The following is a 16,159-nucleotide window of genomic DNA, read 5'->3' as shown; positions in this document are numbered from 1 at the left end:
GAGCAAAAGATTACACTTTTCTTTTCGGAATGAATCCAGGAAAAGAAGTTTAAGCAAGGGCAGAGCGGGGAATAGGAAAAGTTTGCATGCGAAACTCATAGATTGAGGTCCGGGCACGACGACGCTTGGCACGGTTGAGCAAACCATTAATGTCCAAGTGGGTTCTTTCCTTCCTAGTCCCAGTTAGATTCAGAGCCAGAGCAAAACACTTGGCAAGTCCACATTACCAACGTTAGCACGACCATCTTCATCTTTTCCACTTCTTGGCCCCTGCAATATTGCACAGCGAGAGAGAGAGAGAGAGAGAGAGAGAGAGAGATGGATTGTGAGAAGAAGCTTCGTGCATGTTGGTTCGTGTCACCGTCGACAAAGCTCCTTCTTCTCATGGTGCCGCTGGTTGCAGTGGCGGGACTCGTTGCGGTCGCCGCTCCGCGGAAGTCACCGGCCGGGGATCTGGTATCCGCGTACTCGTGGTTATGGAGCTCCTCTCGCTCTTACTCCTCTCCCACTCGGACTCCAATCCTGGATGCCGCTTTGCAGATTCCCGTTCTGCATGCAGAGGCCGGTGACGGCGGAAGTGGCCGTGGTGGGTCGGCGGTGGGGCCTCCAGCGCCGGACCCTCCGCTGATGGTGGTCGGAGTTCAGAAAATGGAGAGAGCAGTCTCAGATGATTCTTTGGCCCCTGAGCCCTCTGCTTCTCCGCCACTTGCAGCTGAAAGGCCACCAAATAAAACGAGTGTAATTTCCTTTTCTTAAATGTAATTTGATATACGGTACACAGAACGCTTATTTTATAGATAAGTCAGTTAATTACTGATGGGATGGCTTGGGTAACAGGCAATTCGCTGTTCACACTTTTTTTTTCCTTTGTTGGGGCCAAGATATTACCTACATAAATAATCCTGAAAATTCTTAGCAGTAGCTCTTCAATTGGTTGCGTGCACGAACGAGACTCATAAAGCTTTCTGTGTTTTAGTTCTTAAATGCCCATCAACTCTTCATAAAGCTTTCTGGATTTTATTTCTTAAATGCCCATCAACTCTTCATAGAGCTCTCTGGGTTTTAGTTCTTACAAGCTTAATTAACCTGTTGGGACTAGTAAAATCATTCCTGGTTGCATCCTGTTTTGTTTCATTGCTCTGTTGAGAAACCTAAGTAGAGTCTATAATTGGTGTCAGTGCCAAACTTCATAAGCCTCTCTGCTATGTGACAGCGTAGACTCCCTCCCTCCCTCTCTCTCTCTCTCTGCAAAATTTGTCTTGATTTATGCTCAGAAATGACCTTCAAGAGTGTCTGCTGAGCACAGGAGGCAACCCAGTGTTGGAACAAGATAATGAAATCTGCCTGAATTTATGTTAGTAACTGATGGCACCTTAGTTTCCACTCCGCTTTGTGATCACCTTACGTAAAGTATTTCCTCATTTAGTGAGAGTTTCATTACTGGTAACTGATAGTGACCGCCACTGCTAGTATGGTTCCTTGTTAGCATTTCTGAAGTGCCCTCCCTCAATTTATTTGCATCCCTCAATTTGGTAATACGAAGCTGATTCATGCCTACATTTATGCAGAGCGCCACAAAGGAAGGTACCTCAGACTTTTCCGTAAATGTCGCCCGCAATAATGTGCCCGCTTTTAATGAGTCTTATGGTTTTGTTGAGAAAGCGTGGCAACAAAGGGTAGATACTGATTTAGAGAGGCTAGAAGCGGGGCTAAGAAGAGCTAGATCCGGGATTATAGAAGCTAAGACTGGGAACCCGATGGAGGACCCAGACTATGTCCCCGTAGGTCCAATGTACAGGAATGCCAATGCCTTTCACAGGTACTGTATTCCCAAGTCTCTGATGAATGAACTTAGCGATGTCGTATAATCAGTCAAACTTACAATTAGGACTCATTCAGTTGGGATCTAAGTACGTACAAGGCTTTCGCTTTTTTCTTTGGCGTTGTTCCCAACCTTTACCTATTGACATGTACTTGGATTAAATTACAAAGTGAGGGATAGAAATTTTGATAAATTAGAGAACGAGGCTGTAACACCGTCATGTTGATGCAGACAAAAAAGTGGTTGTGCGTTAACTGAAGAGCGACACTATCAGATCATCCAACATTGACCCAATTAATGGGATGTCTCCGTAGATTTGCACAAGTCATTAAACATCAGTGATCACCAACCACTGGGACGCAATTTATTGCATCTTTAGATAAGAAGCTATGGAAGATCAGTGGGTCTGATGGAGAAATTAAGAGCATTAACAACTGATCTGGAATAGGCTTTTTGACTACAATACCCTCGGGTGGAATATTTGCCTCTTAATTTTAGTTAATATCACGTCAGTGGAAGGACATTTATCTTGCTTCTAATATTTCATAGAATTTACAAAAAAACAAGAAAAACAGGAAGATAAAAATTTAGTTTGATTCTGTATGGAACACATTGATGGACCCTTTGACATTTCACATCTGATAAAAGACTCGAATTCCAACTGCAGGAGTTACCTAGAAATGGAAAAGCAGTTTAAGATATTTGTTTACAAGGAGGGTGATCCCCCTGTATTCCACAACGGTCCTTGCAAGAGCATATATGCTATGGAAGGTAATTTCATCCACATGGTCGAAATAAACAAGCGATTCCGCACTGAAGATCCCCGCGAAGCACACGTCTTCTTCCTCCCTTTCAGTGTGGCGATGATGGTCCAGTTCGTGTATGTACGGGATTCGCATGACTTCGGCCCCATAAAGCGAACCGTGATTGACTACATCGATGTCGTGGCGGGCAAGTACCCATATTGGAATCGCAGCTTGGGCGCTGATCATTTTATGCTGGCCTGTCATGACTGGGTAGGTCTTTGATTTATTGTCTAGATTGCTCCACTCGACGCATGCAAGAACGAAAGAATGCATGAGACTTTGAGGACAACATGAGTAACACTTGAGTACCTTGAAAGCTGAGATTCTTTTGCAGGGTCCAGAGGCTTCCTTTGCTGTTCCACATCTTCACAGGAACTCGATCAGAGTCTTGTGTAATGCAAATACCTCCGAAGGCTTCGATCCGTCCAAGGATGTCTCGTTTCCAGAAGTAAATCTCCACACCGGCGCGATAGGTGGCCTAATTGGGGGGCCATCGCCGTCGCACCGCTCAATATTGGCATTCTTTGCCGGCGGGCTTCACGGGCCCATCAGGCCTATTCTCCTTCAGCAGTGGGAAAACAAGGACGAGGACGTGAAGGTCCATCGGTACCTCCCTCGAGGCGTGTCTTACTATGACATGATGAGAAGGAGCAAGTTCTGCATTTGCCCGAGTGGCTACGAGGTTGCGAGCCCGAGAGTGGTGGAAGCTATCTACACGGGATGTGTGCCGGTGCTGATCTCAGACCACTACGTGCCCCCGTTCAGCGACGTCTTGAACTGGAGATCGTTCTCGGTCGAGGTTACTGTGAGGGAGATCCCGAATCTGAAGACGATACTCGCTAGCATCTCGTCAAGGCAGTACATAAGGATGCAGAGGAGGGTCGCGCAGGTCCGACGGCATTTCGAGGTTCACTCTCCGCCCAAGAGATATGATGTGTTTCACATGATACTTCATTCCGTGTGGCTTAGGCGACTGAATGTTGGATTGAGCGACAATCAGTGATTTGTGGGTGGAGAGAAATTATTGCATTGAATTGTAAATGCGGGAGTCGGAACAGATTGCATTGGCCACTGGCAAATCCTCTTCCAGTTCTGCACAATTTCAAGAGCTGAAAAGTCTTTTGATGTTATGAATAAGGCGATTTCGTGCAGAACTTGCAGCATTTTCATCTAAAAGATAAGGGAACTGTCACAGAATTGATTTCGTGAAGAACGGTACTGACCAACGGCAAATTCACATTCCGTCCAAAAATAAAAAAAGGGCAATTTCAATCTTTTAACCTTGGTCGGTAGATTCTTCCTAAGAAGCTCTATCCTTAACTGGTGATCTTAACCTTGGTTGGTGGATTCTTCTTCTGTTATGAATAGGACTGATAGGGTTAGGTCGATCTAAAGTTAATCTAGAGTTGACCTTGAATTAATGCTCACTCCTTCGTGAGCTAAGAAGTGATATTGCTAGTATAAACACCTAGAGGGGGGTGAATAGGCGCACAAACAATTTGTCCCAAATACGGAAGCAATTCTTAACAAAATGAAATACGATCGAGGTAGAGAGAGAGAGAGAGAAATTTGAACACAGGATTTATAGTGGTTCGGCTTATTCCAAGCCTACGTCCACTCTTCCGCACTGACAGCCCACCGGCTGGATTTCACTATGATCAAAAGAGAAGTTACAGCACAGCTTTGCCTTGATTCCACAGTGTAGATGTTCTACCACACCTTCTCAAGGTCTCTCACAAATATAGACTCTCTTTTGTATACAAGTATTCGCTCAAAGGAATTATCTAAACAAATAGGAGCTTCCGACTTTGGAATTTTTCTATCGCGCACACCTCGAACAACTAAGAACGTCTTCCTTATATACTCCTTTATGCCATCATACCAGCTTGGCACTTACCAAAGGAATTCCTCCAATCTACCCGTTGACGGAATCAATTAGGAAGATTGTTCGAGCTATTAAAGGAACGTGTTGATAGCCCATCAATCTCGTTCGCCCATACAATCGGATCTCGGTTTCCATAAGTAGAACCTTCCAATAATATTTAGACAATCATCGAATCTTCATTCATTGAATCAAACTTGATCAATCAAAGGATTCTGATACGTCTTCTCCAGCCCACGAGATCTTCTCCCGATGATAAGGTTAAATCCCGAACAAAACATCCAGCCCGGATAACCTTTCTTCAATGGATTAGAGACTCACAATGAGGATAGACTTTGAGTCTTGAGTCTCTGTCCTAAGTCTTCGTACTTTAACTAACAGAGTCTCAGAGACCTTCGTACTAGATCGATGGAAACGTTTTGTCAACTTCAAAACACTTCACGAGGATTTCTCCAACAATCTCCCCTTTTTGATGGTGACAAAACCTTCCCGCAGATTTGGATAACTTTGACCCGCAAAACATTTCTCAAACACATATGCATATCTTATAGAGATGAATGGCTAAAAGATTAACACTAGAATCTGCAACCACAGAAAATAGGTTAGTCTAGTATATAATAAAACCATCCATAAGATATCAATACTTGTTAATAGAAGCAGTCAAGTCCAAGTCTAGTTTAGTTCTCATCCAGACACAAAACAAAGTCAAAGTCTGTCAAAAACAGTTAAACAATAACACAATCCAACAAATAGTTAAAAAATGATTGAAAGTTTTTGATCAGATGATCAAATCATGCATCTCTCCCCTTTTTGTCATCATTAAAAAGGATGAGATGAAGTCAAGATTGCTTGGGAACGCGGACAAGTTGGAAATCTTCCATAGATCGAACGATGCCTTCCAGCTTTTGAAGTCTTCCTTCAGCCTGTACAACCTCCTCACTCTTGGCATTGGCCTGATTCTCGAATAGAGAGGGCTTGCATCTTATCATTCAATGAACAGGAAGAAGCTTGACTTTCATTCTTCAAACTTTGAACTTCGCATCCCAAAGCATAAATTTGACCTCGCATTTCCAAGAGAATATCCAAGATTCTCGAAAATCTGCTCCATTATCGGGCCCGAGTACTTGCTTCGGCTCGATCGATGGAGTAAAAGCGACGATGGTGGATCAGCATAATCTCGCAGGTTTGGCGATGAAGCTTCATGATCTTCCTCTCGAAATTGAGATGCATAAACATCTTCGGGTCCGCAGTGAGCGACCGACTCCTTCACTTGCATCAGATATGAAGACGTCACTCCTTTCTCCCGATCTCTCCCGTTTCCATGCCTACGGTGGAGAAGAGATTTCCTCGTGTACTTCTTCTTCTCTTCTTTCTTCTTCAGGTCTTTCTTCCTCTCGCTTCTTGCTCGCTTCTCTTTCTTCTTCTTCTTTCTCCTCTCGCTTCTCTTTCTTCTTCTTCCTTCTCCTCTCGCTTCTTTCGTCTTTTGTTCCGATTCTTTCGTGGAGCAGATGACTTAAATTCTTCAAAGCCATTGCAGATGGTGATGTCTTCGTCATCATCTTCATCCTCAACGAGGAGAGCTCTTCTTCTCTTTGATGGAGCAGCCATGGGCTCCTTCCCTTTCTCTTAGCAGCAGAAGAGAGTTGATGAGATTTGGCAGAGTCTTCTCCTTGAATTTCTCCAATTCCTTGCTCGGTTCCTTCGTACGCATTTTGGTCACCATTTTCAGTCCTACCACCATATGATCGCATGATCGAACACAAAAGATTTGCGGAGGCTGAATATTCGATGTCTAAATAACTTCGAATAAGGCTTGGGTAAGGGAGTTGACCTCTCGTCCTTCATCACGCTCTATACATGTGAAACATAACAAATGATGAGGGAGAGAAAACTTCTTTCCACAGAGGATGGCATACATCAACTTTGCCTCAGAGCTTGAAACATCAGTTTTGGAAGTTGATTTCGGCCGAAGGCAATTAATCACAATCTTGTGAAGCAAGATGTTGAATGCATTCATCCTTGAGTAGGTGATCTTCTCATCCGTTCTCCTGTCCTTCACCAGTTCAAGTGTGGCCCGAGCAATGGAAACTTTGATTGGTTGATATCCGCCTCTCTCAACTTCTAACACATCTCCAAAGATATTCATATCCACAACATAGTCTTGTTCTTTAACGCTGAAGGAGAATCTATTCGCATCTAAAAACTAAGATTTGAATAGAAATATGCAATCAATTCAGCATAAGCCTCGCTTGAGTCGAGTAGAACTTTTCAAGTTGAAGATAACCGAACTTTTCCCTCAAGTTCACTTTCACAAAGATCCGAAAATCAAAGTCCACACTCCTAGGGTTTATTACCCCACGCTTCGCAATTTCGAGTACAGATCCTTTTGTTCCTTTGATCTGAACAAATCTCCCATTTTTCCTTGAATTTCAGCCGCAATACCCATTTTCGGTTGAAATAGACTCGAACAGATTGTCATCGTCATTCCCATCTACGTGATTCGGCCCCCAAATCATGAGGATCACTTGGGATATTCGCAAGGGTTTCCTCGCCCACCCTTTACGAGCGATTCCCAAACTTTCCATTTTTGCGAAAGATATATTCGTTCTTATATCCTTTTTCTTTAACAAAATCATCAACATAGTTCAAAGGAGTACGAATTCCTTTTAAGGCACGATATAGCTTGTAAATAAAAGCGGGCTTTTGAACTCTTACGGGGTCTGCATCCTCAATGATTTCTTCCTGATGCTGATGAACAACGCCTTGAGGACTAGATGGTGGAGAATGATGTTGCCGAGAATGTTGTGGGCTCGGTTGCTGATCCGGAGTAACTTCATCTTCGCAAGATCGAAGTGCATAAACCCCTCACTCATTCTCTGTGGTCCCCTGCTTGCGATTCTTGAGGACTTTCGTGAAGATGACATCTTTCTCAGTGTTTGGAAGATTCCTTGCTTGACTTTCCCAGAAAAGATGACAACTTTTTGAAGATTGAGCGAAGAAGACAACCGGGAATGGAGGATCGATGCTTTCTAGGGTTTTTGAGAGAAAAGTGAATAGAAAAGTGAAGAGGAATCGACAAAGGCACAATCGGTTAAAAAGAAGAGTAAACGAATCACAAAGGAAATAAAATATGCATTTTCAAAATAACTGCCTTTATCCGCAAAATAGCTATTTCAAAATAACTTCCCTTTTGAAAATGAATCGATGCAATATTTACGTTAATTAAATATAGCAACAATTTAAACACAAACGATGATCGTACCTTTTCAAGATAAGATTGGAGAGAGAAAGACTTACATCAAGGTCAAGCCAAGATCAGATAAAGTCTTGTAAGCTCCGAGTCTGAAAGTCTTTAGACTTTGATATCCTCATACCTCAAAATGTTGAGTCTGGAACGGATAGACTCAAATTGATTTTTCTCCAAAGGCTTTGTGAATATATCCGCCGCTGATTCTTTGAGTCAACAAACCGAATTGAAATCTCTCCATTTTGAACATGATCTCTAATAAAGTGATGTCGAATCTCTATATGCTTTGCTCTTGAATGGAGAATTGGATTTTTGGTGAGGTTGATAGCGCTGGTGTTGTCGCAATTAATCTCCGTGCATGAGTCTTCAATTTCAAAGTCTCTTAACCGTTGTTTTATCAATAGAATTTGCGAACAGCCTTCCAAGAGCTACATACTCGCTTCGTTGTTGAAAGAGACACATGCTTTGTTTCCTTGAAAACCAAGACACTGTCCCGCTTCCAAGTAACCGGCAAGTTCCTGAAGTGCTCTTTCTATCAACTCGCAACCGGTCGATTTGCGTCCGAATATCCCGGAAGATTAAAGTCTCCTTTCTTAGGATACCAAAGACCGATGCTTGATGATGAAGCGATGTATTTAATGATGCGTTTCGCAGCACTGAGATGAGATTCTCTAGGATCTGATTGAAACCTTGCCACTGGAGCGTAAGTCTCATCATAGTCTATTCCTTCTTCTTGCGTATATCCCTTGGCCACGAGTCTTGCTTTATTTCGTACGACTTTTCCTTTCTCGTTCATCTTGTTTCGAACACCCATTTAGCTCCACAATGCTTTTACCTTTTTGGTTTGGATGTCAATTCCCGTACATCATTTATGCTGAACTATGCTCGAGCTCTTCTTGCATAGCTTCAATCCAGCTTTCATCGATAAAGCTTCTTCTATGCTCTTTGGTTCAATTTCAGAAACGAGTGCCACAAAGACTAGACTCTTCTTGCTTTTTGGATCTGGGTGCGAATTCCTTCATTAATTTCGCCAATTATAAGATCTTTGGGATGACTGACTTATGCTTCCAGCTACTTGTTGATTTGTCTGGTTGATGATCTCTTTCTTTATTTGGATCTTCACTAACAACCCGATGCTAGTTTTCCGTAGTCCGAGATGCTTCTTGAGTTGTAGACTTTGGAGGGTTCGGAGCAGTTCGGACTCTTCTTGATGAGTCTCGACTTGATTCATCTTGCGTTGAGTCTTGAAATTTGACATTCATTGACTCCTCTGGCGACATCGACTCTTCTTGTTATAGACTCTGTAAGCTTTGCTTGATGTAGAATATCCAAGGAAGATACCTTCATCCCCAATACTCTGAGTTCTGGTTGGTCCGAAGAGATCCATATGCAGCAATTGTAGTACATGATTTATTGGCTTAAAAGAATTTCTTACCTGCTTTCCCAGAATACATGGAGTGCATGAATCAGTCTTTTGGTATGGCAATTTGGGTAGACCTCAAACAAGCTGCTTTGATGAGATTTTGGCTAATTGCTTCATGTTGACATGACCAAGCTTTTGTGCCATAAGCTTGCTTCGTCTTGAATTGAGATAAGGCATTGCGATTCATTTGGTTTCACATCTAGAAGATAGATATTTCCATGTCTTCGACCCATGAAAGATCGAGTAGAGTCTTTACCGATTCCGAACATGTTCCTTCTTGAAAGAAGATCTTGAAACCAAAAGATCACACAATTGACTAATGCTGAGAAGATTGTAATTGAGTCCTTCCACTAAGGAAACATTACTTATTGTGAGAGTTCCAATTTTCACGGTTCCAAATCCCACAATACTTCCTTTGCCGTTTCCTCCAAATGAAACTTTTCCACCATTTACTTGAGCAAGCTTTATAAAGCAATTTGAGTCTCCCGTCATGTGTCTTGAGCATCCGCCGTCAAGATACCACTTTACCTATTTCTTGACGGAGACCCGTATTTAAAATAAAGTCTCAAGCTTTCTTTGGTACCCAAATTTTCTTGGGTCCTTTGGTGTTAGTAAGATAAACAAGATTAGCCCATACTTTCTTAATAGGTTTCCATACCATAGGACACTCTTTTTCAAAGTGATCCGGATCGTTGCACTTAGAACATCCGAGAGCATTTCTACCTACAGTTTTACAAAAACTTTCTTGAAGTGATTTTTGTAAACCTCACTCGAAAGTCTTTTCTTAATTCTTTCTTTTACTTTAGGAAAATCAATCAAGGGAATTGTTTCTTCACATACCTAGACCAGACTTATTGAAGTAAGGTTTTTGTGCTGAAAGAATTTTCTCAAGTTTTTCAGACCCTATAAAAAATTTCTTTGATATATTTGATAAGTCTGTTTTTAAAAAAAACATTTTCTTTTAAAAGATTTTCTTCATTTTCTTTAAGATTGGAAACAGACAAGTCTAGACTTTTAACTCTTCGCTAAAACATTTTCCTTTTGTTTTAGAGCAGAGTTTTCTTTTTTTCAGTTTGGAAATTCTTTTGAGAGAAGTCTTAAGACTAAAGCATAGTTCATCAATATATTTAGAAACTTTGACAGGAATTTTAAAATTACTTGCCTCAAATTCACCGTCCGAGTCCGATCCCCGAGTCCGATCCGTAGTCCGAGTCCGATTGTGCCATCGACATAGATTGGCATATTCATTATTACTTTCTTCACACTCGCATCACCCGTTTTCAGCTTTGAGAGCTTTTCGAAATTTTTCAGCTTTTCCTCTCTTCTTCTTCGAAAGAGGACAGGTTGGTCGATGTGTCCCTTTTTCTTGCATTCAAAGCAGACTACATCTTTATTTGGTTCCTCATCATCAAAGTACTTGGTCTCATTGTCTTTTGAAAGCTTTGTTTCTTTGAGTTGAACCTTCTTCCTTTTCTATTTAGTTTTCTAAATCTTCTTATCATGAGAGCAAGCTCCTCATCGTCCATATCATCTTCAGAATTTGTATCATCGTAATCATCATTTGATTTTAATGCAATGGATTTCTTACCTTTTGGATCTTCATCTTCATTGATCATTTCCACTTCATAGGACCGAAGAGTTCCAATCGCTCGTCAACGATAGTGGCATAATTCTCTGCGTCTCTCTTATCGAAGTCTTTATGTGATTCCAATCCCGGAGAGTCCACGCAGTAGCTTGTTTACCTTCATGGGATCGAAGTTGGTTGACCTTGATTTTCAAGACCATTCACAATTCTCGTAAACGACTAAACATGTCGATATTGATTCTCCCGGTTTCATTCTCAAGGCTTCGTATTGACCGAGAAGAATGTTGATTCTTGTTTCCTTCACTGACTGTCCTTCATAGGTGATATGCAATCTGTCCCAAACTTCTTTGCTGTACCACAAGAAGATATTCTATTATATTCACTTGGTGATAAAGCACAATATAATGAGTAAATTGCTTTTGCATCGAGTGTTTGTCTCTTGATTATTTCTTCCTGAGACATTCCGCTGGTTTCTTTAGTTTCTTTTCCTCTTTCGAGACTGATGCAAAGGGTAGGAGTAATTCCTTTTTCTACATCGTCCCATTCCAGGATCCTTTGATCGTAGGAAAGCTTTCATCTTGTTCTTCCGGATGTTGTAATCCTTTCCATCAAAGTAGGGTGGTCTGGTATTGCTTTGCCCTTCCATCAGCCCTAGTGCTAGCATACTAGCCATGGATCTTTTACTATGAAGTAAAACACTTCAAATAAAGTAAGTACACAGGCTCTGATACCAATTGATATTGCTAGTATAAACACCTAGAGGGGGTGAATAGGCGCACAAACAATTTGTCCCAAATACGGAAGCAATTCTTAACAAAATGAAATACGATCGAGGTAGAGAGAGAGAGAGAAAATTTGAACACAGGATTTATAGTGGTTCGGCTTATTCCAAGCCTACGTCCACTCTTCCGCACCGACACCCCACCGGCTGGATTTCACTATGATCAAAAGAGAAGTTACAGCACAGCTTTGCCTTGATTCCACAAAGGTAGATGTTCTACCACACCTTCTCAAGGTCTCTCACAAATATAGACTCTCTTTGTATACAAGTATTCGCTCAAAGGAATTATCTAAACAAACAGGAGCTTCGACTTTGGAATTCTTCTATCGCGCACACCTCGAACAACTAAGAACGTCTTCCTTATATACTCCTTTATGCCATCATACCAGTTGGCACTTACCAAAGGAATTCCTCCAATCTACCCGTTGGACGGAATCAATTAGGAAGATTGTTCGAGCTATTAAAGGAACGTGTTGATAGCCCATCAATCCCGTTCGCCCATACAATCGGATCTCGGTTTCCATAAGTAAAACCTTCCAATAATATTTAGACAATCATCGAATCTTCATTCATTGAATCAAACTTGATCAATCAAAGGATTCTAATACGTCTTCTCCAGCCACGAGATCTTCTCCGTATGATAAGGTTAAATCCCGAACAAAACATCCAAAGCCGGGATAACCTTTCTTCAACGGATTAGAGACTGTCAATGAGGATAGACTTTGAGTCTTGAGTCCGGCTGTCCTAAGTCTTCGGACTTTAACTAACGTAGTCCGCACCTTCGACTAGATTGATGGAAACGTTTTGTCAACTTCAAAACACTTCACGAGGATTTCTCCAACAAGAAGTAGCTCTATTCTTGATTGGTAATTTTTCTAAGCGCTGTTAATAAGTTTTTCCTATCTAGAAGAGACTTTTGGCTTAAGCCTTGTGGTGAATTTCGTCAATCTCAGTTTTTGTTCTTGACATGTGGTGTCTCCTTCAGATCTTAGGAGTGATCGTAATCTCATACATCACATCATTATCACTCAAACACACTCGCCGCCTCCCACCCACATCAAGTTCCAATGCCAGCTCTATATGGAACTTGGCTATACGACCTCAAACTCAAGCTACAAAGGAGCTCACATGGCCGTGAACCGTATTTTGTGCTCGGCCATGTGAACTCGGAGTGGTGCCGAGCTCAAGCTTTACATAGAGCTTGTTTGTAGCAAATTGAAGGTCCGGATCGAGGTCAACTTGATGATGATCTAGATTGTGGCCAGATTTGGTGAGACCCGAGCTTTGCCTGAGGTCGGTCGAGAGAGCTAGGGCCTCACCAAATCTAGCCAGCTGCACGGGACTCACGCCTTGCTCAAGGTCCCCAGACGTCGGCGAGGCTCGAGCCTTGCCTAGGTGGCTAGATCTAGTGGGACTTGAGCTCGTTGGCGTCGGGCAAGTTTGACCTCGCCACCATGTGGTGATGTTCCGGCTGCTTGTGGTTGGTCGCCAACCGCCGCTATGGCGGACTAATGAACGAAGAAGAAAAAGAAAAGAAAGGAACGGAAACAAAAAGAAAAAAATAAAAATAATAAAAACTCGATTTAAGAAAATAAAAAAGAAAAAGAAATTTTTTTTTTTTTTTTTTGTAACTCGGGAACCACCATACGCTTAGTAGCTAGCAACAGAAATCCAGCGGGCAAAGTGGTATAAACCCGGGCGACTGCAAGGACCCACCTCCCATGAGTTGCAGATGAGTCGCGCAATGGGGGCGAGAAGTTTCGAACCTCTTTCCCGCCGGTTGAGGGGTGAGGCGCAAACCATCTCGTCCACCGCGGGGGTGGATAAGGAAAATGTTTTTGATGAAGGAAAATGAGATGAAAGAAAATATGAAAATATTTTCCTTTTTCTCAAAAGTGGATGATATTTTCTTTTATCCTAAAAGATTATTTTCTCTTAATAGAGAATGTTTTCTGAAACTAATTTTTTTTTCATGAAACAAATGTCGAAAAATTCAAAAAATATTTTTCTCGAATTTATTTTTTGTGAAACGAACAGAACATTAATATCACCATAAAATTATAAAATTTGACATAAGAGACGCAAGGAAGGGGGAGCGAAGCAGAGAAACATGAGCAGAAGAAAGTGGAACTGATCAAAGTGAAGGCAAGTGAATATGAAGAGGAAGAGGCTCGCATGGCGGAGATGGGTAAGGACTATGAGGTTGCAAGGTGTGATTTCAATAGAGCGGCCGTGTAAATTTGATTTCCATTCTGTATAATGAGAATGATGAACTACAAATCAAAACCATCATGATGTGATTTAATAGGGCGAAGGCGGCGAAGCGCAACATCTTCATCCCAGGACGAAATGTGATGGGAGCCATGAAGGAAAAACTTACTCAACCTACGGACGTCGGGAGAGAGACTCGGGCGACATGCGAGGACGGTGGCGGCACCAACGAAAGATCGAAGAGACCTTACCAGCTGCTCTCGAAGGCTTCGATGCGGGTTAGAAAAATGACATCTGAGGACAACTCGGGACATCGATAGAGTCCAAAAAATGAGTCTGTTCTAAAGCTTTTGGTCGAGTGATTTCATCAAAGCTCCGTTGCAGGAGGAATAGAGGTGAGTTTTGGGAGACTCTAAAGTTAATGCCCAAAATCCTAAGTGGAGTCAAGGCGATTTTGTTGAGAGGAGGCCATGTGCAAGTGGTCCACCTTCACTTGGGCCATTTCCTCCCTTTTTCGTTCTTCTTGGAGACCATATATGAAATTTTTAATATTAAAATATCAGACGGTTCAACCACCGATGACAAGTGGCCTATTGCTGTGATAGTTTAGGTTAAGAGATGGCACTGCTTTACAGGAATATGTCTTGAAGTTGTTCATAATCAAAAGTGACAGAACAAAAGCTGCAATCCCTGACCTATGCAAAACAAATTTTGGTCTCAAAAGATACTTCTTTCGGTTTGTCCAAGAAAATCAATTTGGGTCTGTTCTGGCATGCTGCAAAAGCAAATCCAAAATCCCTGTGCTTGAGCTGAAGACACTATAAAACGGAAGACGTAACATATACGCGGAATCCAAAGACATAACTGAAGAAGATAAGATGGGATTAGTCGAGGATGTCGACGTAAATCCTAAAAAATGTACAATCTCATCAAACTACTCAATCCTCCTGTTGAAACACCTTCAAGTTAGGATCAACTTTGATCCTTGCGACCCCGACCTCGTGAGCCTTGGGCACCTCCACCTCCCCCACCACCAGCCCGGCCACCTCCCCGTCCTCCCCTCTGATCACCTTCTCCTCCGCTTCCTCGTCCACGTAGTTCGGGTCCTTCTCATCAATTGCCGGCGGCATCGGGGCCAGCTCGCTCTCTGCTGGATCCTCCGGCCCCTCCCACGTGTACTTGCCGCCGTGACCGGACTTGGGCGGTGGGCGGCCGATGCCGCCGAGGCCATTGGCGGGGTGGCGCTCCATCCGCTGCACGCCCTTGTCCATCAGCTTCCTCTCTAAGTATTCGACGGTGTCCACTTTGTGAGCCTCCACTTATCTTCTCCACCCTCTTCCTACCTTCCTCGTCGCGGGTCACGACGGGGAGCGTCGTGGTATCTTTCCTGCGGTCGACACGCTTCATTATCTCGTCGCAGATCGGAATAAGGAACCAAGCTCGAGACGGGTGAAGTGTTTTTCGAATGGAAATAGCCGATGTGTCGGTGAAGAGTCTGCGATGGTCTAAGCATATTTATATATGTAGGAAAAATCGAGAACTTGGGATGCTAGAAGGTGCCGGAGAGTGACGAAGATGGTGCTGGAAATGTCTAGGACTTCAGTTGGAACCTAAAAATAAAAATAAAAATATTTTTTTAAAAAATAAAAATAAAAATAAAGAGAGTTTATGCTAGGCTCCGATTAAAGACATCGAATATGCAATTTTCTTTTGTTTTGATTATAACCAGTAGACCTTGTCATCGAAACCCATTTCTTGGATAAATATTCCTTGACAAACTCATTTTACTTTTAGGGGTAACATGGTCTTTTTCTATACGCATGCGATGTTAAATTTGATTCTTAAATTTTGCTTCTTTTGTTCAGTTTAGTCATTGTGCTGCTTACGTAGATCCAATTTGGTCAGTTTAATTAATCGAGTTGGTAATATTGGTATCTGAAATGTTAATGGTAATATTGGTATCTGAAATGTTAATCGATCTCAGTTGTGTTGTTTATGTAGCATTCCCAAACACCATACTGCAAGATGTGCAGGAAAATCGAGTGTGATTTTCTAATTACAATGAAATTAAGTTGCACATAAAATTAATCAAGCAACCTCGCAAGATATTATGTTTTTTTCGAACTGCTCAATATTAATTAGATTGGGGTGCTTCACAAACACTTTATACTGGATATTTGTTACTAATTTGGAAAATATTTCATAAACACAAGAAAATATAGAAAAAACTCCCGTAAAATAATTATGTGCAATTTGATCTAATGAAAATATTTCAAACAGTATACTTGCTTGTTAAGCTCGTGATAAGTCGAGATCCATCTAACTTTGGTGACCTACCCATTACCCGTGGGCCTCGCAGTCAATCAACCTAAGAGGTCCACCATCATTATAGGCTTTACCGG

At 42.0% G+C, this 16,159-nt stretch overlaps 2 protein-coding genes across 2 annotated transcripts; one reads left to right on the top strand and one right to left on the bottom strand.

The window, feature by feature from the left end:
* The first annotated feature begins 318 nt into the window (after positions 1-318).
* Positions 319-3,631, top strand: LOC120289882 (probable glycosyltransferase At5g03795). The gene is made up of 4 exons (XM_039305268.1): positions 319-738; positions 1,569-1,819; positions 2,490-2,838; positions 2,963-3,631. Exons 1-4 carry the CDS (start codon positions 319-321, stop codon positions 3,629-3,631), a joined length of 1,689 nt encoding a protein of 562 aa, XP_039161202.1.
* Positions 3,632-14,385: 10,754 nt separating this feature from the next.
* LOC104425922 lies at positions 14,386-15,236 on the bottom strand. The gene has a single exon (XM_010038796.3). It carries the CDS (start codon positions 15,026-15,028, stop codon positions 14,696-14,698), a length of 333 nt encoding a protein of 110 aa, XP_010037098.2. The 5' UTR covers positions 15,029-15,236; the 3' UTR covers positions 14,386-14,695.
* Positions 15,237-16,159: the final 923 nt, after the last annotated feature.

The sequence above is a fragment of the Eucalyptus grandis genome, chromosome 11 (genome assembly GCF_016545825.1).
Source record: "Eucalyptus grandis isolate ANBG69807.140 chromosome 11, ASM1654582v1, whole genome shotgun sequence".
In the NCBI taxonomy this organism is placed as follows: Eukaryota; Viridiplantae; Streptophyta; class Magnoliopsida; order Myrtales; family Myrtaceae; genus Eucalyptus; species Eucalyptus grandis.
Note: the sequence above shows the minus strand (reverse complement) of the source record. Positions and strands in the feature narration are given on the sequence as shown.